Here is a 27,420-nt window from a genome sequence, read left to right as displayed (position 1 = left end):
TTGGCCATTTGAACTTCTTCTGTTGAGAATTCTCTGTTCAGCTCAGTGCCCCATTTTATAATTGGGTTGATTAGCCTTTTACAGTGTAGTTTCTTGAGATCTTTATGTATTTTGGAGATCAGACCTTTGAATCGATGTCTATAGGGAAGTTATTTTAATGGTAGTCCACCACAATTCAGTAAGATGAAGGATTGGAAATTCTACCCCAATTAAACTTTTACAATTAGTGACTATTCATTGTATGGCCAGGACTGTGAAAAGATGTAAATGCAGGCATGGTTCCTTTCATAAAGAAGTCCATAACTCATCAGAGAGATAAAGAGAACACATAAATCAACTAGAGATTCATAGTTGACTGTATAAAATCAACTGACTCAGTTGGTTGTTTATCTTGAGCCACATGAGGCCTCAGCTACATAAATCAGCAAGGAAGGAAAGATAGGTGGGCCAGGAACCAGGACAAAGGGTATGGGCACGATTCCAGGTAACCAGCTATCATCCACGTACATCTTATCTAAAAAGATATACCATCTAAAGAGAGAGATGTGCTTCATTTAGATTATGGCAAATAGCCAAAGGGTGTCCATCTGGTATTTAACATCAAAGCAGATAAAGTGTTTATAAACCTGGTGTTGATGCTGAGTGAATACGGAACAGTACATCCAATCTCTAAGGATTAAGAGTTGAGAACCTGCCAAAACTTTAGGCAACATATCATGCTCCAACCAAATAAACTGGAGTTAAACTGCATCTCATCATGAAAGTTGTAAAAAAAAATTGATAAGCATAGAAAAAAAGAAACTTGATATACATAGGTATACTTGAGTCTCACCTCATGGATACAATATACTAATTCCACCATCCAGTTTCCATTTCTTGAATAAAGGGAGCATAACTGATAGGCCCCCAAGATATGAGTTTCTGGAATCCAAGTATAGCAACAATAAAATATTTATTTTGGATGGCATAAAGAACTATAATTAGCACAAACAGAACCATGATTTCAATAAAGAAAAGAAGACAAGTCTCTACATAAAAGTGTTGTATTAAAATGCCTGAATCTGAAGCTTGAAGCTGAGCCATTCATGGGAGGAACAGCTAATGAATAATTCAAATTTGTTGGAACAAGCTGCAGTCGTGCAGAGTGGACACTGGACAAGACTTTCAGTTGGGTGATTGCATCGGAGTAGCTGGAAGTTACAGTAGATGTGCTGACACAGGGAGAAAATTTCCAGCTGCCCTCCTGGATGGGATACACAATCTTAATGTACTCTCCTGGGGTCAAAACTATTTTAGGAACTGAAACGTTCTGTGAAACCATAGGAACACAATTAGACCAGAATGCTCAGTCGATGTCCTTCTCATATCCCTAAACCACTGATGTGTCCAGTCGTGTTCAAATGTTCTTGTGATGCATAAAGTGTGCGTCTAGTCTAATGCTCAGTGCATTTGGAGGTATTTTCATCATTCTTTGTTTTTCTAAAACCCACATGGTTAAAAATAAGTAAGGCGGGATGGAGAGGTGGCTCGTTATGTAAGAGTGCTGGCTGCATAAATATGAGGACCCGAGTTCAGATCTCTAAGACTCATGTAAAAAGCCAGACATGGCATTTTGTAACTTATAACTTCAGTACTAGTGGAAGTGGAGGTAAATACCAGAGGATCCCTAGGCTTTCTGACAAGCCAAACAAGTTAAATTAGTGAGGTCTAGGTTCAGTGAGAGACCGTGTCTCTAAGGAATAAGGTTGTAAGTGATACAGAAGGACACCAAACATCATCCTCTGGCCTCCTCGGAAGCTTATTCAGGACGTGTGTACCTTTATATGTACATGTTAACACATATATACAACAAAGAGTTGTAATTGTATTAGTTATCTTTATCAATATGGTGAAAGACCTGATGTTGATTTCTGGGTCTGTTTCTGAGGATTCTGTCCATCCCTTCTTGATACCATGTGCTTGGACAAAATCACATGGTGACAGAAGCTATAGTGAAAGTGGTTCTTCTTCACAAAAGGAACAGAGAGACAAAGGACCATAGACAAGGTATGTCCAATCACCTCCCACCAATGATCTAAAATGAAATGACATTTGTGCCCTGGCACTGCTGAAGCATGCATTGGTAGTCCATATATGTCAGTTCTGTTGAACTTGTCCATATTGGGTTTCATGGTCTAAGTTGATGAGGATGACCAGGTCTCTTCCTCAGGAGGGGCACCAGATTTCATTACAGATGGTTGTGAGTCACCATGTGGTTGATGGGAATTGAACTCAGGACCTTTAGAAGAGCAGGCAGTGCTCTTAACCACTAAGCCATCTGGTCTGACTCCTAAAGTTTCAAGAACCACCCACACAACCACCTGGAAGAATAAGCAGTCTAATATAGAAGGACGCCAGATTCAAATTAGAACTACAATGCAGACTTTCTTGACCCTCATGAAACAAACTTGGAGAGGACCTCGATCTTTTGGGGAGACTGTTGAATGGCATAGTTATACAAGACTCCAGTTTTCCTCCCTACTTCCGGAGACCTAGGTCAGAACTGCAAAATTGCTCATAGGAAGAAAATACACGTGGCTTAAAAATGACTCTTACAACTGGGTGGTGGTGGTGCACACCTTTAATTCCAGCACTCGGGAGGCAGAGTTTGAGGCCAGCCTGGTGTACAAGATCTGGTTCCAGAGCTACGGAGAAACCCTGTCTCAAAAAACAAAGAAACAAAAAGTCTCCTCCAAGCCTGAGTGTGACGTCTTCTGTAACTTGTTATCTTCTACAAATGTCACCAGGTTACGTGGTGTTTTGCCATCATTACTGTTACTAGTATTTGTTTAACCCTTTAGACTTCATTGAGTAAACTTACCTGCAAATCTGAAACTAATTAGATGAACATTCTGGGACTTCCAAAACCTTCAAGGGTACCCTTGACAACGTTTTCCCATGCCATATGTCTTTATCAAATGTACAGAAGACATTTTGACAGAATTTAGTTGAGACATTTCCTTTTACTTGATGGCACTTGAATGAACATGGGCATTCAAGGGATCTAGCCAAGATGAAGTTTGTCTGGTAAAATATTTAACTTGGCTTTAGCAAGGCATATACAGAGAAATAGTAGATAATGTGCACATCCTTATATTATACTATCCAGGTCCCTGTGCTGAATAACCCAAAATACGGGCCTAAAGAACCAGAAGTCATTGCATAATCACCTACCCAAAGTGTTAGGCAGCAAAGACGGAAAACGAAAGGGACAACTTCTTTGAAATAGAGAACTGTAATCAGTCTTTGGAAAATCATTCCAAATCTAAAGGGTAACCAATAAACACTTTATTTTAAAATTGGTAGATATATTTTGAAAAATTTGATCACAATTATGAAACTTTATATAACATTAATAATAATAAATTATACAGGTGAAGGATATTTTCAAATGTACCACAAACAAAAATAAGTCTAAATCAATTATACTAAAGACTGAACTTCCTTACCATTCTGTGTAAAGAAATTACTATAATGTAAAGAAAACCACTGCAATAAAGCATAAATATAACTATATTTCATGCAGTTAATCCATGAAAACATTGTTGATTTTTCCAGATTTTGTAATGATTGTAATATTTATCAGCTTTTAAAATTATGTAGTGTTTATGTACATAAATATATATGCTTGTATGTTCAAACTTGGATATATGATACGTATTTATCCTAAAATAGTTTCACATACAATTTCATAATTCAAATTTTCAATTATTTTTGTTAATTGTATTTCTCTTCAAATTGTGTGGATTAGGAATCCACAAAACTCAAACTGGTACATATACATGAATTCTATAACCTAAGCCTCATGATATTCCTGTTATACTTGAAATATTAGAGAAATATACTTCACTTATTCAGTTTTTTAGCAAAGTAATATTAGGGTTTAGTATTTTTGTGAATTTTGCAAGGAGGTTCTGTTAACACAGCAGGAACATCAAAGACAAACCAATTCTTCATTTTATAGAAAAATGTGTTCTAAATAAGCTGCTATATTGACACATTGTCATTATCTTGTATAATACAAATAAAAATGGGCAAACAGTTTTGGAGTACATTACAGGAATTTTTCTTCAACTTAATTTCTATTTCTTAGCTGTAGTTTTCCCTCTCTATAAAATGAAGTAATGGGATCAATTCCCTTGCAAACCTGGATATCTTTCTGTTCTCTCTGTGACCTGCAAGGGTCCTAGCATGAGCGAGAAACAGTTCGTGGGAAGGCTTACTTATTTTTAACATGGTCTTATTTTATCTATTTTGGGTGAACATATTCTGAGCATACACTTGATCCCTTTTATCCTATTCTCTAGGTCAGTGCTTATATTTTTGTTAGGTTTTCAAATTATAGCATGTCGAGGAGAACAGATCCTTAGCCATCATTTTCCGCTTTCTATGTAGAAGGGAATAGGTGACTCCTTTCAAATGTGTTAAAGCAGCCACTGAATTCTCTCGAAGCAACAAGAGCAGTGTGTGTGCGTGTGCATTGCACATGTGCACTTTATATTTTGTAGGATTTCTACAGAGTTTTTTTTCCCTCAGTAGCAGTACCTCCCACTTCCCATTCCTTGTGGAACAGTTGGTGTTGATAAGAACAATCAAAGTTTCCCAAGACAATAAAAGCTATACATATATGCATGCAACAACAATTAGTGAAAAAAGAAGTCATGAATTTGAAGGATCAAGGAGGGGTACATAGGAAGATTTAGGAGGAGGAAAGGGAAGGGGAAATGATGCAATTTTATTATAATTTTAAATATAAAAGAAAAATGTCAAACATTGGCATATAAATTGGAGTGGGCTTGGTTCAGAAAGAGTCCCTTTCCTGCACGGCTCTAATAGCCATCACTATATTCAGAGAAAAATGAGTGCTAATGTCAGTTTCTTACAGCAATTTTACAGGGAACTAAATATGAAACTGAGGCAAGAGAGAGATACTTGGAGCCTTGGATTATTAGAAATAATGGAGTCACATAGCCACCCCATTCCTCATGTTTTGGCAGAATTATAGACATGATCTGATTTTCTCCAAATGTGTACATGGTAAAAAAAAGTTTTCCTAAATGACTAACTTATTCTTCAAGACTCAAATCATAGAACTTTATTTACCTTATTCAGTACAGCTGTCTCTTGTTTCCCAGGCAAAAGCATTTGACGTTAGTAAAAATGGCGTAAATCACAGTGGCTTTACAATGAGATTTTCCTAGCGGGTTCTCATAAATACAACATCCTAGCTTGTAAAAGCAAAGCCCACTTCATTTTTGTTTCTAACAGCTCATTAAAAGAGAAGATGTGTGAGAATGATCAAATTTACTATTTCAGTATCCCTTTGATTTATTAGTGAACTAGGACTTGTTTCTCAGTATCTTATCAATAACAGTATTTATCATTTTATTACTTGTGCCACTGAAAATATAAAAATGTTTGCTTCATGATCATGTTGATTTGATTTGGAAATGAAAGGCTGTGTGTTTTAATCCCACCCATACATAAGCCTGACAAAATGTAAAAGCATCTAGTTGTCCTTCACAACACGCCCTCCCCTCCTCACTTGGGTTCAGGTTACCTACCAATACTGAACTTTCTGTCCTGGAACACTGACAATATTTCCTACCAGGTTCCATGTCCTGTCAAGGGACTCAATAAGGAAAGACCACAAAAATGAATTCAAGTCTGTGTAATAGATATAATTTACCACCCTATGTATCACAGGAGTTTTTGAATTTAATAAGAGGCATCTGGAAACATAATAACTTGTGGTAGATATTACAATAGACGTGTAGGTACAATGTAAGACAGCTGGGTTGACATGATGGATGAAGGGTGTGGAACAGCAGGGGTACATTTTGAATCTTTTACTATGAATTACACAGAAAGTGTATGAAAATGTGCCTAATCTTTGAGAAAATTCATGCACAAATCCTAAATTTACTTATTTAAGTTTTCGTCATAACAACAACAATAATAATCCCATTCTTAAAACAACCAGGAATAATTGATATTTTTTATTAGTTTGCTGCATTTGGATTCCTGCAATTTCTCCTGTGTAGTAACTGTTTCAAAATGTGTTGACAAATGCCAGTGTCTATCAAGATGATTGCTTCACTGCAGCTTTATCTTGGTGTTCCAAGCCAAGGAAGACCGGCTGCTTCCAGGATAGATGGCCTACCTACTTGCAGGGTAGAGCAAGTGTTGCTAATTAGCTCTCTCTCACTATAACTGTTCCTCCCAATACCAATTTATTTCATCCTTTTAAGAGTATCTTCAAAGCTTTCAAACAAACAAAAAAAGAAAAGAAAACCCACACCTCTAATTTTCATATCATTGTTGTATATGTAACAAAATTTTGTTGACAATGGTTGTTTGCTTTTTGTTTTGTTTTGCTATGTTTTCTTATTTTCCGGATTTTATTCTTAGATTGCAAGAGTGACCTCTAGTGTAAAACATCTGTATAGTTATACAAGCTTCAAGGCCTCTTACCCAGCCTTAGTTTCCTCAGATTATGGGAAATGTAACAAACGAGACTTTTACAAATGTGAGCCATCATTATTTAAAAACAACGTTGCGTTTATCCTTAATAGTCCTCATATATTTGATCCCTAAATCTTGGTTACCAAAGAGAAGTTTCATTCTTGGGATCTTGAGATAGAAAGGAAAGGCATTTCCACAAATGCCCTTGTAGGAGCCTAGAAATAAATTATTATATTCTTTATGAGCTGGATGTATCTGATTGCTGAAAAGTCTTCTACAACTCTCTTGTTGCCCCTGGTGTTCTTGTGAGTAATTAGCTTGTGCATTCACCTGTTCTCTTTCTTCTCCAGAGAAAGGGAGTTTTCCTTCCCAGTATGCGTGTAGACACAGCGTGTAAAGAACACACTGTATTCTTCATGGATAAAATTAGACTGAAGCATATGCCCTGCACTCATACAAGGTCAAACAGAAAATCTGCAGTATGGTCCACAGCATTACTTATTCCCCATGTGATGTTGAATGAGACTTTCACCTTACTGTCAAGGCCAGCTCCTCACATTAGCATAAACTTGTAACATTTACAAAACACTTTCATTCAGATCCTTCTACTCTTCCCACTGACTAGCTTTAGAAAGTGGGCAGTTTTAATCCCATCTCAATGATTAAAAATATAGGACCCAGTGAGATGGGATGGCCTGCCCAAATGTAAAACACATTTTAAAAAATGGGAAAGTTATAGCAAGTTGGATTCCAATCAGAGTGTATATTTTCATACAACCGTTTCTGAATCCAATGGTCAAACTCTGCCAAAACAATATATAAACTTTTAAAAAATCTGCTAACATGCATATTTCTAGGGGAAAATGATGATCTGGTTGTAAGGATCAAAGATTTTATAGATATCAAATACAGTCCAGTTTTTAACACAGAGGAAGAATGTGGACAGATGAGGAAAACCATCCTAAGTTAAGAGAAATCAGGGAAATGGAAAAATGTGGAAGCAGTCCAATTTTCCCAAGTGTGGGAAAATCTTGGGAAATAATGTACTGAAAGAAAGTTGAGAACAAAAAATCCAGCTCCCAAACAGCACTGCTGACGATGCGGCTGGGTAACTCTTTCTGTGCAGTATAAGATATTTAGTAGCACACTCAACAGACACCAAAAATGTACTCTCCTTCAACTATGACAACATAGAAATGTCTCCCCACATTACCCAGTGTTTCCACTACGATAAAATTCCTGCCCAGCCCCCAACACCATTAAAACCACTTAAATAATTAGATTTTGGAAACTATCCATATTTTAAAGTAGATATGTACCATGAATATCTCCGTGCTTAGAGAATACAAAACTAGCCAAAACATAGAGAATAAATTGAAAGGCAGGAATGATTAAAAAGAAAGAAAAATATAAACCCTATTGGGAGGCTATGGCAGTGGCTTTTCAGTATGAGCCAAAAATGGCTTCTATATGGGAAAGATCGTTAAAGTTAGAGATAAGGCTCTGAGAGTGTGTTGGAAACTTTGCCAACTGTTAGCATTTATTAGAAGGGTCACTTTTAATGCTGCGCTTCCCTTCCCATTTTTGATCTAGAATTAGGAGGTGAGACATGAAGATCTCAAAGTCCCATTCTAGCTCCATTCGTGACAGATGTAAAAATACACTCACTAACTTAAACCACATTCATTATTCTCCATTCTAAAAGTAATGCTATTGAAAATCAAATGGGTACTACATTGTGTAATGATTTGCCATTTCAGATTAAGTTCAATACAAAAGTAAATCATAAATAACTAATATATACATTATGCAATATATCTCATTTTTCAAATTACCTGTAGTAATTTAAAGTGTAGCCTCACACATGCAATTGCTTATGTGTGGAGGTCAAAGAACAAATTGGAGGAACCACTTCTCTCTTCCCACTGTGTGGATCTCAGTGATCAAACTCACGTCGTAAGTCTTGATAGCAGTCACTGAGTCATCCAGCCAGCCCCATGTAATACACGTTAAAGGAATGTGAATGTATCTCTTTCCAATATAAATAATAGATGAAGTGTTACATAGGAGAGGTACTGAAAGCCTACTTCAGGAAAATGTATCATTAGGCTTTGCAAAGACTGTTGACAAACATTAACTACAGTACTAATTGTGCAATCTGCCATGGACTTTATTTTGCTATTTTTAAAAACAAAACACAGTATTTATGCTAGATTTTCCTAATATTTGAGAAAATTATAATCAGTTCCCATCAACTCAAATGCTAGTAGAAATATAATTAGTTTGTTCACTGTAGAGATTAGTATTAAGTTTCCTCAAAAGAATAAAAACAGAACTCCTATATGACCCAATCATACTACTGTTTAGAATGGACTCTTGGTCAGTGTATTACAGAGCTAAGTCCATACCTATGTTCATCACTAGGCTGTTTACAATAGCAAATTATAAAATCAGCTTAGGTATCCATCACAAAAAGAAATTATGAAGAATACATGGTATATATACACATATGTAGACAATGGAGTTGTATTTGGTCATGAAAAAGAATGAAATCATGTCATTGCAGGGAAATAGCTGCAAATGGTACCATCACAGCAAGTGAAATGTGCCAAGCTCAAAAAGATGAATATTGTGTGATTACTCTGATTTGTGGCTCATAGATTTTTTTATAGATACATAGGAGCATCCATACACACATGCACAGCATAAATGCAGGAGCATTTATACATACATGCACAACATAAATGCAAGAGCATTTATACATACATGCACAACATAAATGCACGAGAGAACCTGTTTGTGGCAACAAAGGCAACTACAAGAAAAAGAAGGAAGAGATGGAAGTATAGGAGCTAAAAGTAGTAAAACTACTCTATATTCTTAAGTGAAAATGTACTTATGAAGCTTATCACTATGTACAATGAATATATTCCATGAAATTTTTGCTTTTTAGTACTTGTAATTGCTCTACGCATAGGCTGACTTGTTTTTCAAGTACATCTTTAACAATTAAACTGGAGGCTTTGGCAATTAGTGAGATGTTTATATGCAAATTATTGCACTGAACAACTTAAAATCAATATTTTAGAGTTTTTAAATATTAAATATACACATTAAAATTGTATCTATACTACTTTTTAAACCTTAGTGACCTTTGCTCTCATTTCTAGTGTTAAGGTTTTATAATATGCCATACAAATAAGCGTAAGATCTGCGGGAATAGTTTTCTGCTGACCTGTTTCTTGTGAAGTTCTCTGTTATCCTATCTTCAGCTCATCAGCAGAGGTATGTACATAGCAGATACTTGAGACAAATCCCAAGGTATGTGCACACTGCATTGTACACGTACTCAGTGTACAGAGAATAGGCCAGAGACAGCTATAATTAATTGAGGGAAAAAGTACCATGCTACCCCAAAAATGAAATAAACAGATAGATGATAGAAAGGAATTTAGGTATGCAGGTAGCTATGGAGCTTCCTTGATAGACAGAAGATAAATATAGAGAAAAATTAAAAATATGTAAACAAGCACCTGAAATCAGGAGCCAAAAGTGGTAGAAGACAGGGCATGTATTGCAGGGAAAGGAATGGGAAGTAGACTTGATCAAAACACATTGTACACATGTGTGAAATTCTCAAGCAATAAAAAAATTAAAAATACATAAACAATAAACATGCATGTGGAAGACATGTAAATATGTGTCTCTGTCTACATATGAGCCAGAGGAAAACAACGCCAAAAGCTATTTAGGAATTAGCTCGACTTTACTTTCTTGTCTCTGCCAAGTTACCATACTATTTTTCTTTCTTTAATTCATGAACAGACCAAAAGTGGAAATAATGGCCACATCTGTTTGGCTTCCTTAAAAATATTTGAGGACCAGAAGAACAGCTATGAACACAAGGTCCAATTATATCCCAAATGTATAATTCAAGGTTTTAAACAATGAAGACTTCCCCTTCTAGTATAGATATCTCTGGGTGACTTTATCAGATAGTTTTGAAATGTAAAAGATGACATCTGGAATGATGCATGTATTATTGTACAGAAAAACAATGTGGGTAAAGGGGAGAAACGTGAAACATAAACTACAGAAAGAAGAGACAAGATGTTCTAAGAAAATACTTGTTGAGAAAAAGAAGTGCAACAGACTGTTTTACTTGGAATCCAACTCCTGTCTTTATAGAAATACAGGAAGGAAATTCTTCACAGAGTAAGGGAGGTCTTGAGACTAGTCCTTGGTAGGTAAGAATGGAACATGTTTGCATAATTATTAGGGATAAGGAGAAAAGAGGAGAGCACCACAATGCAAAGCAGATGACTGTACTCTTTTCCTTCAGATCCTAAGAAAGTGATAATAGAAAATAAATGAACCCAGATCCCTGAGCACCATCTGCATTCAAAGCATAATATGAAACTGGGCAAGGTGGCTCACTCAAGTGTGGTAGCACATGGGGCTGTCAGAGGTTAAGAGCACTGATGCTCTTCCAGAGGTCCTGAGTTCAATTCCCAGCAACCACATGGTGACTCACAACCATCTATAATGAGATCTGATGTCCTCTTCTGGCCTGTAGGGATACATGCAGGCAGATGCTGTGTACATACATAATTAATAAATAAATCTTTAAAAAAAAAGTGTGGTAGCACAGGCACACCTTTAATCCCAGCACTAAGGAGGCAGAAGCAGGCGGATCTCTGTGAGTTCTAGGCCAGTCTGGCCTACAGAGCAAGTTCCAGGACAGATACAACTACATCGTGAGACACTGTCTTAAAAAATAGTTAATGAATAAATAAATAAATGTGGAAATAGATATGAATATATCATTATATCATTATAAAACCCATTATTTTGTATGTTAGCCAAAAAAGGTTGAAGTAAATAAGATTGATTTGAAACAACCATACTTTCATTTATTCACGCTGATATGCTTTAGAATATCACTAAATTAGAAGTGTTCCAGTCAGCTAACGAAGCCTGATATGTACCTAGCACTGTGCTGGCTACTCCAGAAAATTTCAGAGAAAACCAAGCTCTGTAGCCTCAGGGAGTTCCATGTCTGCTCTCCTTAAAAACAAAATGCACATCATAGTTATGTAATTCTGACATTCATTGAATTTTTTTAAAAAAAATGGTGTTGCCAGGGCACTCAAATTTATAAATCTGTTGTATTTGAACAGAATTATGAGGGAAATTGCTAAAGGAGAGTTCATTTATTTGCCAAACAGTTAGGAAAGACTCCCAGTATTTTGTTGTTGGTTTGGTTTTGGTTTTTGTTTGTTTTGTTTTGTTTTTGTCTCTGACTTTCCTGGGTCAGTGTTAAATTTTTTTTTTAAAGTTTAGAAATACACATATGTTATCAGAGCTACGTGAAACCTCTTCCTTGGAGGCAATCTTTCCTCTGGAACCAAGGCTTCCGCTTTCCCCTTCCTTCATAATTCCTATGGAAAACACAAATGCTTTGGACTCTGTTTTTATCAGCACTGACATAAGCAAAAGTAGGAACAGAGTGTCTTTACACTATCTCCTCTCTCATCAGCACGGTCATGCAGGGACTTTTGCGTCACTATCTGGACTCCTAACTACAGAGGTTATTTGCCATTTTTTAACTGAAATATTACTTCCAAAAGGTTTGCCCATTTCCTTATGTACAGCTTCTTTGTTAGCCCACTTTGTAATGGCGTTTGAATGCCTTTCTATTAGGTGGCCATGAACACAAGGCAGAGAGCCAGTCCATGCACACCTTGACCAGGTTCCAGCCCAAATGCATGAGGAAAAAAAAAACCTTCATTTTCTGAAGGGAGTATTTAAGGAAACTCATTTTTGAGTGTCTGTTTAACTTGAGAACTGTTTGGGGAAAACTTGCTTTTAATCAGGCTTTTGACTCCTGACAGTTAACGAAAGGTTGTGAGGAGAATGGGTTGGAGTGAAAGAATGTTGAGGTCGCCTTTGGCTCCTGTCAAACGGAGAGGAGGGTGTGACAAAAACAATCAGCTCTGACACTTTATTTCCCCAACTAGGTCACCCCTGATATTCTACTCGCACAACAGTCTCACTGTGGGACATTGGGAGTAGTACAAGGGATGGTCCTGCACCAAGGAGACTAGCAAAACGTTCTGAAGGTTTTACCCACATATATGAAAATAAAACCAGTGCCCCCCCATACCATAAAACTGTCTTTGATAAAGAGTCCTTCATGACACCAAATTTCTTGGAAGCATAGATGACTGTGATTTTTTTGAATTATAGCTGATGAACACCAGGAAAGGGTTTTCCACACAGGGCATACTTGCTATATGTTTATTCAAATGAAGTAGCATGTTTGTGGAGCAAGACAGAATAACCCTATAAAACTGAAACTAGAAACCTTCTCGCAAGATGCTTAGAAAGCAAGTAATGCTATAATTGGGAAGTTACTGTATAGGAAAAAATTATAAGCATTACTTTATAGTAAAAGTTGATAGTTTATAGACACTGAAAAAGAAATGCAGAGAAGAAATGCAGAATATAGGGCTAGATCCAGAACATAGGATGAGACAGACATATTCCCTGTGGATCTGGGAGAATTTTAGATGCAAAAAGTGCAAGATTATTGGACAGCCACTTTGGGAACTGAGTGGATTGATTTATAATGAAGAATTTTAGGAAGCTCTGCTGTGTGAAACAATTCTTATTGCTTAACAGTTGTGTTATTCCTTGAATTATCCCACTAAATATGCACATTAATTTTCAAGGAAAAATGTCTATTTCATGGAATACTTTGAAATTACACCTTTGAACCTGCAGCTCATGTTTTCAAATAATTGGGCCTTATTTTATGAAATCACACAATGGTTTTCATCATAGAAGGTACAAAGAATTAGACAAGGAAACAATGCTAATTGTCTAGATTCATTTCAATAAAGATGCTCTGGAGCAGAGGCCTAAAGAAAACATAGCTTCTTGTATGTGGTTATATAACTAATAACTCACTTTAAATCCCTGTTTCCCGTACCTTACATAAATCGACCTTCTGTAGCCAAGAAGAAAACTCATCAGTTGAACCTTTTGCATGAGCAGAGTGTATCTTTTCTAATATTCCTTTTCTGGATCCATTGGGCTCTCTTCTGTCCTCTGGAATTATTGACCATAGGGAAGGAAAGATTCCATACACATGGGACATTTCCAGGCAAACTCTAAAACGCAAACAAAAAGACATAGAGGCCATTCTACAGTTAGCATTGCCTAAACACAGCAGTATGGTTTGAATGATTTGCACAAGCATATAAACAGTGACATCCACCTCCTGTCACCTGCTTCATTTGTGACCATGCTATGAGGGAACTTTTTCAAGGACAAAAACACAGATAACATCGATTTTCTTCTCTTCTCTTTTCTTTCTCCCTCCTTCCTCATCAAAATGGTAAGGTGTGAGGGATAATCAAATGCTCTCATTTGGACATGATGTAGCCCTTGTAATAATAAACTTATTGGTGCTACAATAGCCTGTACAAGGCCTGCATAAGCTTGGGCCTCTGGACATTCAGTCATGGGTGGAGAAAAACCTCATGGGGCCCTGCTCTTCCCTGGGGAACTATTAACTGCTGATATATTCTTGGGAAAGCGAATCATTATCTTTAGTAGTATCACCACTAGTGGTTTCCCCATGCTTCATTGGATAACTCCAACCCCAGATTCAAGGGGACAATCTTGTTTAAACGACATAGGTCATAAATCAAAGCAAACCAGAAAGAGGAAGATTTGTGGGAAGGAGGGGTGAGCAGAAGTGGAATGAGACTAAGAGAAGTTAGAGGCTAAGTGTGATTAGAGTACATTTTATTCATTTGTGAAGTTGTCTAATAAGCTTGATATTTAGAATTGAGTAAATAAATACTTTTTTTAAAAAGCATAAATGAAATAAAGAAATATCATGAACTGCAAGGCACTGACTTACCACTATTTATACCTTGCCTTATGCCAAAGTGGATTTGTCATAACTTACAAGACAAATTTAACTCAACAAAATAAACTCAATTAAAATAAATCGAATTAAGAAAATTAAGCTATCCTTTTCAAAATCAAGCAGATACTATTGCAGTATGCGTACTACAGCTTGCTAGTGACTGTAAAGAACAAGTGTGAGAACTGACTTCTGAAACTCTTCCTCTGCCCTTCACACATGTGCTATTGCATATGCACACACACACAAGAAATGAACGCATGTAAAACTAAGATGTGCGTCAACCTCTAAAGAATATAACTTGGGAAGAAGAAACATGTATTTGTAAAAATGCAACAGAGAAGAGTGGTTATGATCTTTGACTCTCCAATCTGTCTGATTGGCTATGATCTTTGACTCTCCAATCTGTCTGATTATAAGTATCAGCTAAATGATATTTATGATTTTGAACAAATTGTTTAACCTTTTTCCTACATCTGTATGCTTATTGTGAGCTGATGATAGTAATGCCTTAATACCAACTTTATGTGAGAATTAAAATGTACTGAACATACTAAGTACTTCGCTTATTCTTGTTGCAATAATCCTATAAATGAGAGCATATCTCAGCTTTTAACTCCCGGGGCCATATGAAAACAGAATGCAGAAGAAAGGAGAGGTGAGTATACTCTAGGAAAGATAGATGAAAAGGGAATTTGATTTTGGTGTCTATGAATTTAAGCTGGCATTTGGTAAAGGGTGAAGTAATGCCAATCAAGTAGGCTATAAATGAGAGCATACTTAATACTGAGACTACAGGTATTGGTGGTGAGAGGAAATTCGGAGTCCAAAAGAACTATTACAGAACTTCAGAAAATCAATAAAGTCGCCAAAATCTGATCTGTAATCTGTGGACAGCTTTATATTTCATTTTCTCAACTGGACATTAAACCTTGGTATTTCCATTTTCTGAAGGATCAAAGGCTCTTTGCGGGATTATTTTAAGCATTAATTTTTCAAAGATACTCTACAGACAGCAAGTGAGAGGCTTCAAAGTGAATGGTACCCGTGTTTAAACCCTTGGTATATTGGATTCTGTTTTTATTTTTTGAAGATTCTTTAAAGGTTCCCATAGCCACGATTTAGATCACACCATCATGTCTAGAAAAACCACAGCGGTCTTTTCTGCAGCCGCCATCGAAGCCCCGGGTCAGTCTTCAGCTACGCTGCAGTAGGAATGCATTTCTCCCCAAACTTGTACAGCGGGATTTGACTAGCAAGATTTTTGTAGTACCAGGAATTGTTATCTTATCAGTAAGGGATTCAAAACTATTTTTGATGATGCAGAGGGCAAACAGAAAAAAAAAAAAACAGATTTCAATTTTCAATCAAGTGTTTTCAAATGACAAAGGTAACTTCTTTCAGAAGTCATGGTTATCCAGTGTTCTGTGTTTACTGCTGTTCTGTCTAGACTGACTTTGCTACTAACCTGGATTTCTAAATCCGTATGAGAAATTTTAAAATGTGATGTCTTGTTATCCCAAAGCAAGCAAAGTGGTCTGCTTTTTTCCCTCCACTTAGCATAATATAAAAAATAATGGGTATTTAATTTTGAACTATTAATTCAGTCCAAATGAATTCTTTTGGAACTCTACATCTTTTTGAATGCACACTCACAGAGGACCTGCATCATTCAACTCTCCTGACATCTCATTTTGCTGTGAATGAGTTGGACTTATAAGTCCATAATAAGCTAATATCCAAGGACTTTATCTTCTAGCCCACCACAGAGAACTTTACAAAATCCCTCTGTCAAGCTGAGATATGGAGAGCCCCGGGTCAAGGAAAGCAGGCCATAAGCCAAGATCATCAGAGCCAATATAAGCACCAAGGAGCCAGAGGCTAGAAAGAGAAAGGGTTCAAGGCAAAGGAGCGCTAATAGGCAGGAAGCCCACTCTGAAAGAAACAGTCCGAGTAGGGAATATAGAGGAACTGAGAGTCCAGAGACAGCAGGCAAGCAAAACAACACACCATGGTCATGGGACCTTCAACTAATCAGCAAGTGCTTTTTCTAGATGGGTGGAAGTGGAGTGAAATAGTTCATCGCACCTTTCAAAGTCTAAAACATATTGTTCTAGAAAAATCGTGTAAAGTTTGAAAAAGTTAGACCTGGAAGAAAGTTTAGAGAATTTCTTAATTGTCTATCAGTTTTTAGAAGAAAATAACTGAAGCTCATTGAGAGAGTGGAGTTATTTAAAAAAAAAAAACAAAAAAAACCAGCAACATGGTGGGAAGGCTGAAGCCACAGATTCAGTGTTCTGAATCCACTACCCATTCCATAACCTTGTGCCTGACCTCTGCAAAGAGACTTTGGATGGCAGATATGACTGAGAGCACAGAATATTTACTGAGCCCACAGGTCTTTACCCTGAGGAGAATGAAAGGAAAGAAAACTACGCTAAATTATGGACATGTTGCGTAGTTAAAATGGAGGTTCTGGCCATTCACCCTAGAACAAGAGAAACTTATTGGGATTGAGGCTACTTGGCAATTCATCAAGACAATTCATCTAAACACTTCATTCTCTGTGTGGCATCACAACATTTGTCACACTGAATCAACTGTGGACCAGTGTCAGCTCATCACTTGAAACTGTGAAAACTGTTCTTTCTCATATTACTTTGAAGCCAATGCTGTTCTACTTCCCTATAGTATAGGCAAGTAACAATTCCCTTGTTCTTTGTTATCCTCAAAAAGGATTTCTTAAACATATAGATGCATGCACGAATGTGCAAAAACAGACACATAACACATGTACACACAAATAGAAAGTTGAAGGCACCCGCTATGTGCTCTGTACCTGGTCCCTCCCTCCTCTTTGTCCATGTCCCATTCTCTCCACAGCCCTCCTTCTCTTGCTAATAATTATTCTTGCCCAAAGATACCAATGTGTTTTTCCCAGTCTTCTTTATTCCCGGGTCAATTAATGTCAGTATTTGCTTTTCTTCACCATAAAGTCTTACTGTTTCCTGGATAGTAAACACTGTATTTCTGAGGTTTTGACCATCTTGGACAACAAGCTTATATGTCTTATTGTGTCATTGGTCTTTAATCCCTTTGGAAATTAGTATAAGAAATGCATTTTTTAAAACTTTACTTATGCTCACTATCAACTATAATTCAAGATGTCGCATAGTGATGTCAGCATCTAATTTAAATTTGGAGAATTGTGAGTAAAGGACCTCTCCTTAAGAAAAAATGGGTTTAGAAAAGGCTGCATAAGATCATGTGGAAGGCAGAAGCTCCTTTCTTTTCTAGGTGTGTACTAGTGGAATGACAACTTTGTATTTAGTCCGTTAAACACTGCTACCTATTAGAATAAATGATTTAGAAATGATGCATCCTTTCTTCTGGTTCCAACTTTGACCTCAGTAAAGCCAGTTAATTTATCTCTGGCCTTGCTTATAAACCTTAATAACCCAGTCAGTTGATTTGAGACTGGAGTCTCAGAGTAAAGAAAGACACCAGTGGTTTCACCCGTATACTTTTGGTTTCAAGTAGGCACTTAACCTGTAGGATGACAGATAAGAAAGGCTAATGTAAGGAATGAAACGTCAGAGTGAAGAAAAGGAATAAGATACAGTGGCGTGGGTGTATGCATGTGTGTATGTGCACAGACTCATATATACATACAGAGGAAGGGAAAATCTTAATTTTATTATCAAAACAAGACAATGTATGCTGCCCTCCATTTCAGCATAGAAAACCTTGGACCTTTCTCTTTTCTTAAACTTGTAATTTATTATTTCTTTAACTTTTTCTTGTGCTGGGACTACAATCCAGGCCCTTGCACATGCCTGATTATAGATCTAGCTCAGATTTTCAAGCTAGACTAGAGCTAGAGCCAGTATTTGCCTTCCTGATACAGTGGACTTCAAATACAGACATTTGATACAAGCACTTCTAATGAGACATTCTCCATTTACAAATTATTAGTCCACCCTTAATCTCTCCTAAAGAAAAGCAGACTTGATTAGGCATAGGAAGTGACATTTTTAGGAACCAAAATTCTTAACTATATCTTACAGCCAAAGGCAGTGTGCCTCTGTGTGTCCTGACACTGATTATTCTACAAAGTAAAGTTCAGGACTTGCTCACCAGTGATAGTGGATTTCCTTCTTGAGAAGTGAATAGCTCTCTTGAAATGAACCAACTTAAGTACATAAAGCACAGCAGGAAATGGGACAGCTTTTATGTTGACATCATGACTGTCCTCTCTTTTTTTCATCTTATCTTGTGAAAGCCAAATCTAAGTGATCCTATAGAAGAAAGGATGATCTCTGTTGGAGGAGGTCACTTGTTGGTTCCTGACTTCTCAGCCCTGAAATAATCACACAGAAACTGTATCATTTAAATCACTGCTTGGCCCATTAGTGTCTATCTTCTTATTGGTTAACTCTTACATCTTGATTTAACCCATCTCAATTAATCTGTGTATCACCACATGGCTATGGCTTACCGGGTAAAGTTTCGGTGTCTGTGTCTGATGGTGCTACATGGCTTTTCCTTGACTCCTCCTTCTTCCTCACAGCAGTAACTTTAGTCCCCGCCCCCAGCCTACCTCTATTCCCTGCATAGGCCCAAGACAGTTTCTTTATGAACCAACAGTATTCACAGCTCTTAGAGGAATCCCACATCAGATCTCTGCTTATAGTAGCAGTAAAAAGACAACTTTAACAACTTTCCAAAAATGAAATAAAAAATTAGCATCATTCCAGCTGATGTTACACAATTTACAGATTTCTATGATAGATATTCAGACACCAACTCAATTTAACTCAGACTTAATTGGTATGTTAAAGACAATCATCTTGTAGTCACTGAAAAGTTATACTTTTAAAAACAACAGTTTATGTGTTCATTGAATTTTAAAAGCAAGTAAGGCAAAGTATGAGGTTTTGAGAAAGAAAAGGTAACTCAAAACCAGAGAAAGGGAATAGTTCCAGCAGACATCACAACCAGATATGGGCCTGAGGAGTCTTGAGTTCTACACATGATATTTAAAAATGTGTGGATCTAGATGCTTAGATATTCTGTAATGACTGAAAACCCATAAGCTACACACAGTGCTAGAAAAATCCATTCATTGTTTCAGGGAATTCACACTCCATCTGAAGCCATAACTAGAAACTGACAGATACATTCAAGATACATTAGATCTGGATAACCTATAGTTAGCAGGCATATGATATTAAGATTCATACATTACATATGTGAATAATCCTGAAAGCAAAGAAAGCCAGAAAAACCTCTTTCCATGCCACTGAGATAGGAAGAGGCAAGCTTGGCAATGCTGTGATGGGATTCCACTACAGTTCTGAGCACCCAAGGTACTCACCAAAAATAATCCCAAACATGGATGAGCACACAGTTATGAAAATACAAACCTTACAAAAAATTAGCTACGATGAGAGTGCTTTCAACAGCACAAACGAGAAAAGACCCTTTCTGTGAATTGGGGATGCCAGAGTAATTGCAGAGGCATCAGAAGATTTTGAACAGTGTTAAAAGATAAAAAGTAAGGATGTAGAAAATTGTGGCCAAAAAGATCAATGACGGTTACACGTGGCCTATATAAAAAATTGCAATTTTGAGATGGGGTAACTATATTTAATAAAAGCAAATTGTTGCCCTTGAAAAATTCTTAGAAATCCTGGTACAGGAAGACATTAAGATGTGTGGAAAATGAAATGCCTTTTCTATTTTCACCGTGGCTTGCAGTTCTCTCATATCTGCTAAGTCAATCTCAGGATCTTTTAAAGCTCTTCAAGGAGTAATTGTCTGGATTTGAAATGCAAAATAGAATCTGTTATCAAAGTCATTGAAGCTTGTCAGTCACACACCTGAAAAATATGAGAAGTTCAGAAATCCATTTATTGTCTTACTTTCAACTTTCTCATTAATGTCAGAGAAGATATCGATCAATACTCATATTTGGACTTTACTAATTTATCATTGCAAGCACAGGTTCTGTAAACAATAATTCTACAAATAAATGAACGTATCCTGTGAGACTATTGAATACACAATACTCACAAAAAACATTACCTTTATTCTTATCATCATGTGTAAATAGTGTTTCCATCTTTTATTACCAGTAAAGTATATAAGAAATTTCTGTGGTGCATGTATACTTATATCTAAGACACCAGTTGTTCATTATTTGTCAGTAAACTACTGATGGATATCTTTGTTATACAGAACAGTTTGTAATAATAAGACGTGGATTCCATCCATACTCTTTCCCCGCTACCTACAAATACCCATGCTACACAGACACCCACGGGCACACAGGGCCACACAAACCATACAGCCACTACAGCTGTCACAGACATCATTGCATTTTAATTTTCTTATATCATAATCATATTATGAAGTCCAGGCTTCATGAGCTGAGGGACAGTAGAACAATTACCAATGGTTCAATCTCCAGAAGAGGGAGAATGGGAAGACAGGTGGTAGGGGGTTGAGAAAGGAAGGAAATAGGTGACAGAAAGGGAAAGGAGGGGATATGAGAAGAGAATCTTTGATTTGGGCTCTTATGGGATATAAATATTTGTACTACCACTTTAGAGACATTCTTCCTGAGCCCATCCTTAGCTTGAGCTCATCTGTTTCAAGACAAAATCTGGTACAGTAATAACTGTCAGAATAATTAAGCTGGTTATGATTGCTAGATTTTCAAGGTCTCAAAGCAATCTTTGAAATGTTGATTCTTAGAAAGCTCTTTGAGAAAGAAAATTGAAGTAAGCTAAGGCAAAGAAGAACCAGTCCAATTCATGTACTCCACTTCAAAAAAAATAAAATAGAACCTTCCCTACCTTTTTACTTAGTACTGAGGAATAAACTGATAAAGTTCTTTCTATTTTGATAATCTTCTGACTGCTTGAATGGAAATGTGAATTGGCCATCTCTTCAATTATGAAATGACCTTCAAACTGTCTAGAGACAAAACAATAGAATAGCTAACAGATGCCACTTCTCGATAGAATTTGATACATCAAGCACATATCAGAGATACCTAGAAAGGTTCTGTTTTAAATTAATTGCCCAGTCAATGCAGAGATCCTTCCCTGCCTCTTGCAAGTGAGGATCTCTTCTCTTTAGCACATACTGAAAATAACTATATGATAAAAGCTCCCTTGGGAACTATCCTTCCAATGTGGCAGATGATGGCTGAACAGTTTTACTGTTTGGGGCCATCAGCATAAGGCTTCAGAATATTTACTCAGCACTGTATAAAATAAACTTCTGAAATAGCTGTCTCTTCTGTTTATTTAAGAAGGATCTTTCTGATGGGAAGAGAAAAATTACTTACAAGACAAATTGCTTCAATGGCCAGTTCCTTGGATGTCGTGTCAAGGGAAAGGGCAGACACTGTTATTTTTGATAGAGCACCTCAAGAAGATCCCTTTTTTAAACACTACAATAATTGCCTTTCTCGATTAAAATCATGCCAGTCATGGACACCCACACACTAAGAATCATTTAAAGATACTTTAATATATAGACATTTAATTTAATGTATAAAGATATTAAATATGTAGAATATTTAATACATTATATAATGTGTCTATATATAAATTAGATTATATATATCAGATATATTTTCTTTTTTTTTTTTTTTTTGGTTTTTCGAGACAGGGTTTCTCTGTGGTTTTGGAGCCTGTCCTGGAACTAGCTCTGTAGACCAGGCTGGTCTCGAACTCATATCAGATATATTTTCAAGATAGCCCAAAAGAACAATAACCAAAATTTATATCTATAATTGTATACACTGGTAGTTTTAGTGATTAAAATTTCTTATAATAAAGTTTATTATCTATTAATTTTTCTGTCATCTTGTTTATTTTTATTGTTTTTAATGAGCTACACATTTTTCTTTACTGCCCTCTTCTCCTCCTCTCCCCCTTCTACTCTCTCCTGTGACCTCAATGCTCCCAATTTACTCAAGAGATCTTATCTTTTTCTCCTTCCTATGTAGATCCATATATGTATCTCTTAGGATCCTCTTTGTTGTTTAGGTTCTCTGGGGTTGTGGACTGTAGACTAGTTTTGTTAGGAGAATGAAAGGCAAATGGCATAGGAAAAAAAACATTTTCAGGTTTAGAAAACATAGGCTCTTTTCAGGTGAATCATGCATATTCTAAATGCAAGAAAAATTTATAAGAAAATGTTGAAAGTATTGTCCCACAGATGTTCATAAATAAAAGAAAACAATATTGCCACAGTCCAAATGAAAATATCTCTGTCTCAAGACCATATCAGACTTCTCTTCAAATTTAATTTCTCCATGGAAATCAAGTCTGAGAAGACAGAAAATACTGAACTAAATTTCCCATAATGTTTTTGAGTTCATGAAATATTTTCATATACATTGTCTTCTTTGAGCTTCCAGAATTACTACCATCTTCCAACCTCACTACATCCTTAGGCAATTAATATAATGTTAGGTTAGGAGTATCAGCTCAGGGGCTATGGTCATGACAGATTTAAATATAAGATCCAAATTTCTTGAATTTCAGTCCAGTGTACTTTCTATAATGCACAACTATCTTACTTTTATTCAACTTCAAATGAAGCATGTGTTTAAAGATACAGTCTCTAATTTGTATTAATCACATTGTGCAGATTCTTGACCTTGACAAATTGGATAACTATAGGAGATTTCTAAGGTCCAGGACCTGAAATTTGAGAAGGGATATGTTAATATTATAATAAAATATCATCAATATATGTCTTTATGTGGTTAAGCCCAAGCTATTGCTCAATATCTCTGTGTTTATGGGTTCCTTGTATTCTACTTTGCCTTCACATAGACTCTAACTCCTATTTAGTTGTTCCTTTATAAAAAAAAATTATCCAAGAAAGTCATTTTCTAGTTGTGGTGCTGGAAGATATTTTGATTGAGAAAGTAATAATTTAGAACATGAAAGCTATTGATAAATTTAATATAGAATGAGGACTTTGTCTATGGCAGAGAATAAGGATGGAAGCTCCGCAAGGAAAATATTTTTGAAGTGGTTTTGTCTAGTGTTCTAAACAATGGAAAAGTGTGATTTGTGGAGAAAATTATGTGTGCTGGCTGGTTTTGTGTGTCAACTTGATACTAACTAGAGTCATCAGAGAGGAAGGAGCCTCAGTGGAAAAATGCCTCCATGAGACCAAGCTGTAAAGTATTTTCTCAAGTAGTGATCAAGGGCAAGGCTCATCCTATTGTGAGTGGTAACACCCCTGGGACGGTGGTCCTGGATTCTATGAGAAGGCAGGTTGAGCAAGCCATGGGGAGCAAGCCAGTAAAGAGCACCCCTCCATGGCCTGTGCATTAACTCCTGCCCTTTTTGAGTCTCTGTCCTCACTTCCTTCAGCAATGGCAGCAATGTTGAAGTGTAAGTCAAATAAACCCTTTCTTGCTCAACTTGCTTTTTGATGCTTCATTGCAGCAATATAAACCCTAACTAAAATACTATGATATAGTTATAAGTGGATGGATTCATGTGTCAAGTGCCAGCATTGTATTTTCTATATCATTCTTCCCATACTTACTTTGCAGGAAAAAACATACAATTAATACCATCAAAATTATAAATACCTGTATATATGATGAAAAAAATTATAATTAAAATTTACATAACAAAGTTATATAATCTTTCTATAATTATTAAACACTGTAAGTGATGTAATGAATATGGAATATATGTCAAGATTGAGTTTTTCCTGAGGTTGTATTTGTAGACATATTTGTCATTCAACATGTTAATTTTAGTTTATTTCAAGATCCTCCAGAGAGGCAGAACCAATGTGATGAAAGATAATTTATTAAGAGGATTAATGCATGTGATTATGGAAATTGAAACAACCACAACAAGCTTTTGTGTGATAAACAACCAAGACAGTAGCAAGACTTAAAATCTTAGAACCAGGGAAACTTCTGGTGTAGCTCTCAGGTGAAGTTGAAGACACAAGAGATCTTAAGTTACTGTTAGTGGTTATCTTTGAGTTCAAGGGCAAGAGAACTCTAGTCCTAGTATCCAAAACCAGGAAAAGAAGAGTAGGGTCTAGGACAAAAAGGGTAAATTTTCTAGTAATGACTGTTTTCCATTAGTGACTGCTCTGTCACTGTGATCAAAGTAATGGGTAATATAACTCTTAAGGGGGAAAGATGCTTTTAGGCTTATGCATTTATAAAGTCCAGTTCCTGGTAGCTTTGTCCCCTGAAAAACTTGGGCAGAAAACATGATGAGAGAAGGGCTGCAATGAAAGAAGCACTTCTTTGTTTCTTGACATGTAGGAAATGAATAGCAAGTCATGCACAAAGGAGGACGGGAATTGCCCAAAGACCTATCACCAGAAATCTACTTATTCCAATAGGCTAAACCACCCACCCACCTTCCAGCAAACTCCACGTTTGCAATCACACTACATACCCCTCCAGGGTTTCAGTGGTTGTTTGAAAGTCCTTTTCTTTCTTTCTATTCTTTTTATATTATTATTGAAAGAAATTTCTGCCGCCTCCTCCGCTCCCATTTCCTCCCCCTCCCCTTCACTCCTCTCCCCTCCCCCCACTCCTCTCCCCTCCCTCTCCAGTCCAAAGAGCAGTCAGGGTTCCCTGCCCTGTGGGAAGTCCAAGGTACTCCCCCCTCCATCCAGGTCTAGGAAGGTGAGCATCCAAACAGGCTAGGCTCCCACAAAGCCAGTACATGCAGGAGGATCAAAAACCCATTGCCATTGTTCTTGAGTTCTCAGTAGTCCTCATTGTCTGCTATGTTCAGCGAGTCCGGTTTTATCCCATGCTTTTTCAGTCCCAGTCCAGCTGGCCTTGGTGAGCTCCCAATAGATCAGCCCCACTGTCTCAGTGGGTGGGTGCCCCCCCCTCGTGGTCTTGACTTCCTTGCTCATGTTCTCCCTCCTTCTGCTCCTCATTTGGACCTTCGGAGCTCAGTCCGGTGCTCCAGTGTGGGTCTTTGTCTCTATCTCCATCCATCACCAGATGAAGGTTCTATGGTGATATGCAAGATATTCATCAGTATGGCTATAGGATAGGGCCACCATCCTGAGTGAGGTAACCCAGACCCAAAAAGATGAAAGCCCTTTTGTAATCCAGTTTTCTTTAGAAATGTCACTGGGAACATAAACAGAGGTATTCTTAACTAATCCCTGAGAAATTTCTTAGTCTCATCAAGTTGATAATCAAGATTAACCATCACAGGACCAGGGAGATCGCTGAGTAAATAAATTGCTTACTACATAAGCAAGAGGACCAAGTTCAGAACCCCTTTCCCTACACAAAAACCTAGACATGGCAGCCAGGCCCAACTGCAATTCCAGTGTTGGCAGTTAGTAGCAAACAGGTTGCCAGCTGAAAGAAGACACCAGATTTACTAAGAGACCATGCTGCAAAAATATTATAGAAGACACCTGGCATTGATCTCTGGTCTCCATACCTAGACATAAGTACACACCTTTGCTATTACTAGAGAGGTGGGGAGAAGAGAGAAAAAACAGGGAGGTGTATAGCCACACTCTTGCTTTTTAATTCCATCTGGGCACTCTACAGTGTGTACAATCTCAAATCAACCCATCACCTCTGATGCCAACCTCTTCTAAAAAAATCTTATATATGTGACCAGAAATAATGATGATCAGCTATGGTGGTATCCCTTAATCCTCTCAAGTCAACACCAAAATTTAACTAGGATTCTGTATTATTTTTCTCAAAATAGATCATAATAGGAAGAAACAAATTAAAGTCTATACAATCTAAATAGTGGACACTCTATTATTGATATGCCTTCTCACTTATAAAGAATTAACATATGCTCTTAAATAATTTTAATTTTAAAGGCAAATTCTCATTAGGAATGCTTAGTACTCTCAAAAAAGAAAAATAATTAGGGATTAGTTCCATTTGATTCTTTTATGTCAGTTCTTGGGAGAGGTACAATATAATTAAAATGCTATAAAGTAATAATTTATTTACTTTTCAATTTTTATAAGAGCTTGAATTTAATAATTTTCCTAAAGCCCTTATAATAACATTTCTTTCTCTCACACAAGAATTGTTGGAAAATAGGCCACCTCTGAGTTATCTTTTGTATGTGAACTGTCCATCCTTGTCTCACAATAAGAACAGGAAGAGATTTGCTCATTTGTTGTTTTTTTTCTCTTTCTCAGGTAAACCTCTGAATATCCCATGCAAAGCATTTTTTGGATTCAGTGGAGAGTCTGGACCAATGATCTATTGGATGAAAGGCGAGAAGTTTATTGAAGAACTGGCAGGTCACATTAGAGAAGGTGAAATAAGGTATAGGAGTCGAATTGTTTATTTTTCTTTGGTGTCTTTACAATTAGTCAGTGAATCATGCTAGGAGGGATTCTAACTAAAAAGTTTTCATTGCAATGTCAAGCCAGTCTATTCTCTAAGACCTGATATTTTGGAAAGATTAAGAGTGATGTCCTCCTTAAAAATGTACATTTGCAAAAGCAAAGGCTTTTCTTCTCGTGTCTAATAGTCATTTCTGAGATTTTTGGAAGATTCCCTCAAAATGTAATGATCCCCTTCAATCTTTTGAGGCAAATTCCATGATCTTTTCCAAGTTTAGGCCACTGTTTCTATACTGATAAGAGCAGGGCTTTAAACTTTGCAGGTGGCACCTAAGTTTGATGGACAAATCTCTGCTCTTTCCATGGGGATCAAACATCTTCCTATGTTGTTGAATTAAGAGCGGCGGGGCTGCGTTCCCAGCACCCAGCCGCCTGCACGGCTAACTTTATACCCGAAATAATTACACCGAAACTGTATTCTTTTAAACACCGCTTGGCCCATTACATCTAACCTTTTCTCGGCTAACTCTCACACCTGGACTAGCCCATTTCTAATATCCATGTAGCTCACGAGCTGGCTTACCAGGAATGATCTTAACCTGCATCTGCCTGGA

At 36.9% G+C, this 27,420-nt stretch overlaps 1 protein-coding gene across 1 annotated transcript in view; it reads left to right on the top strand.

Moving 5' to 3' along the window:
• The window catches only part of Il1rapl2 (interleukin 1 receptor accessory protein like 2), a 1,262,572-nt gene that overhangs the window by 1,176,969 nt on the left and 58,183 nt on the right, over positions 1-27,420 (top strand). The window contains exon 7 of the mRNA XM_005367372.3: positions 26,657-26,786. Coding sequence (XP_005367429.1) covers positions 26,657-26,786 — 130 coding nt within the window. The remainder of the gene's footprint in view (positions 1-26,656; positions 26,787-27,420) is intronic.

The sequence above is a fragment of the Microtus ochrogaster genome, unplaced genomic scaffold (genome assembly GCF_000317375.1).
Source record: "Microtus ochrogaster isolate Prairie Vole_2 unplaced genomic scaffold, MicOch1.0 UNK17, whole genome shotgun sequence".
Taxonomy (NCBI): Eukaryota; Metazoa; Chordata; class Mammalia; order Rodentia; family Cricetidae; genus Microtus; species Microtus ochrogaster.
Note: the sequence above shows the minus strand (reverse complement) of the source record. Positions and strands in the feature narration are given on the sequence as shown.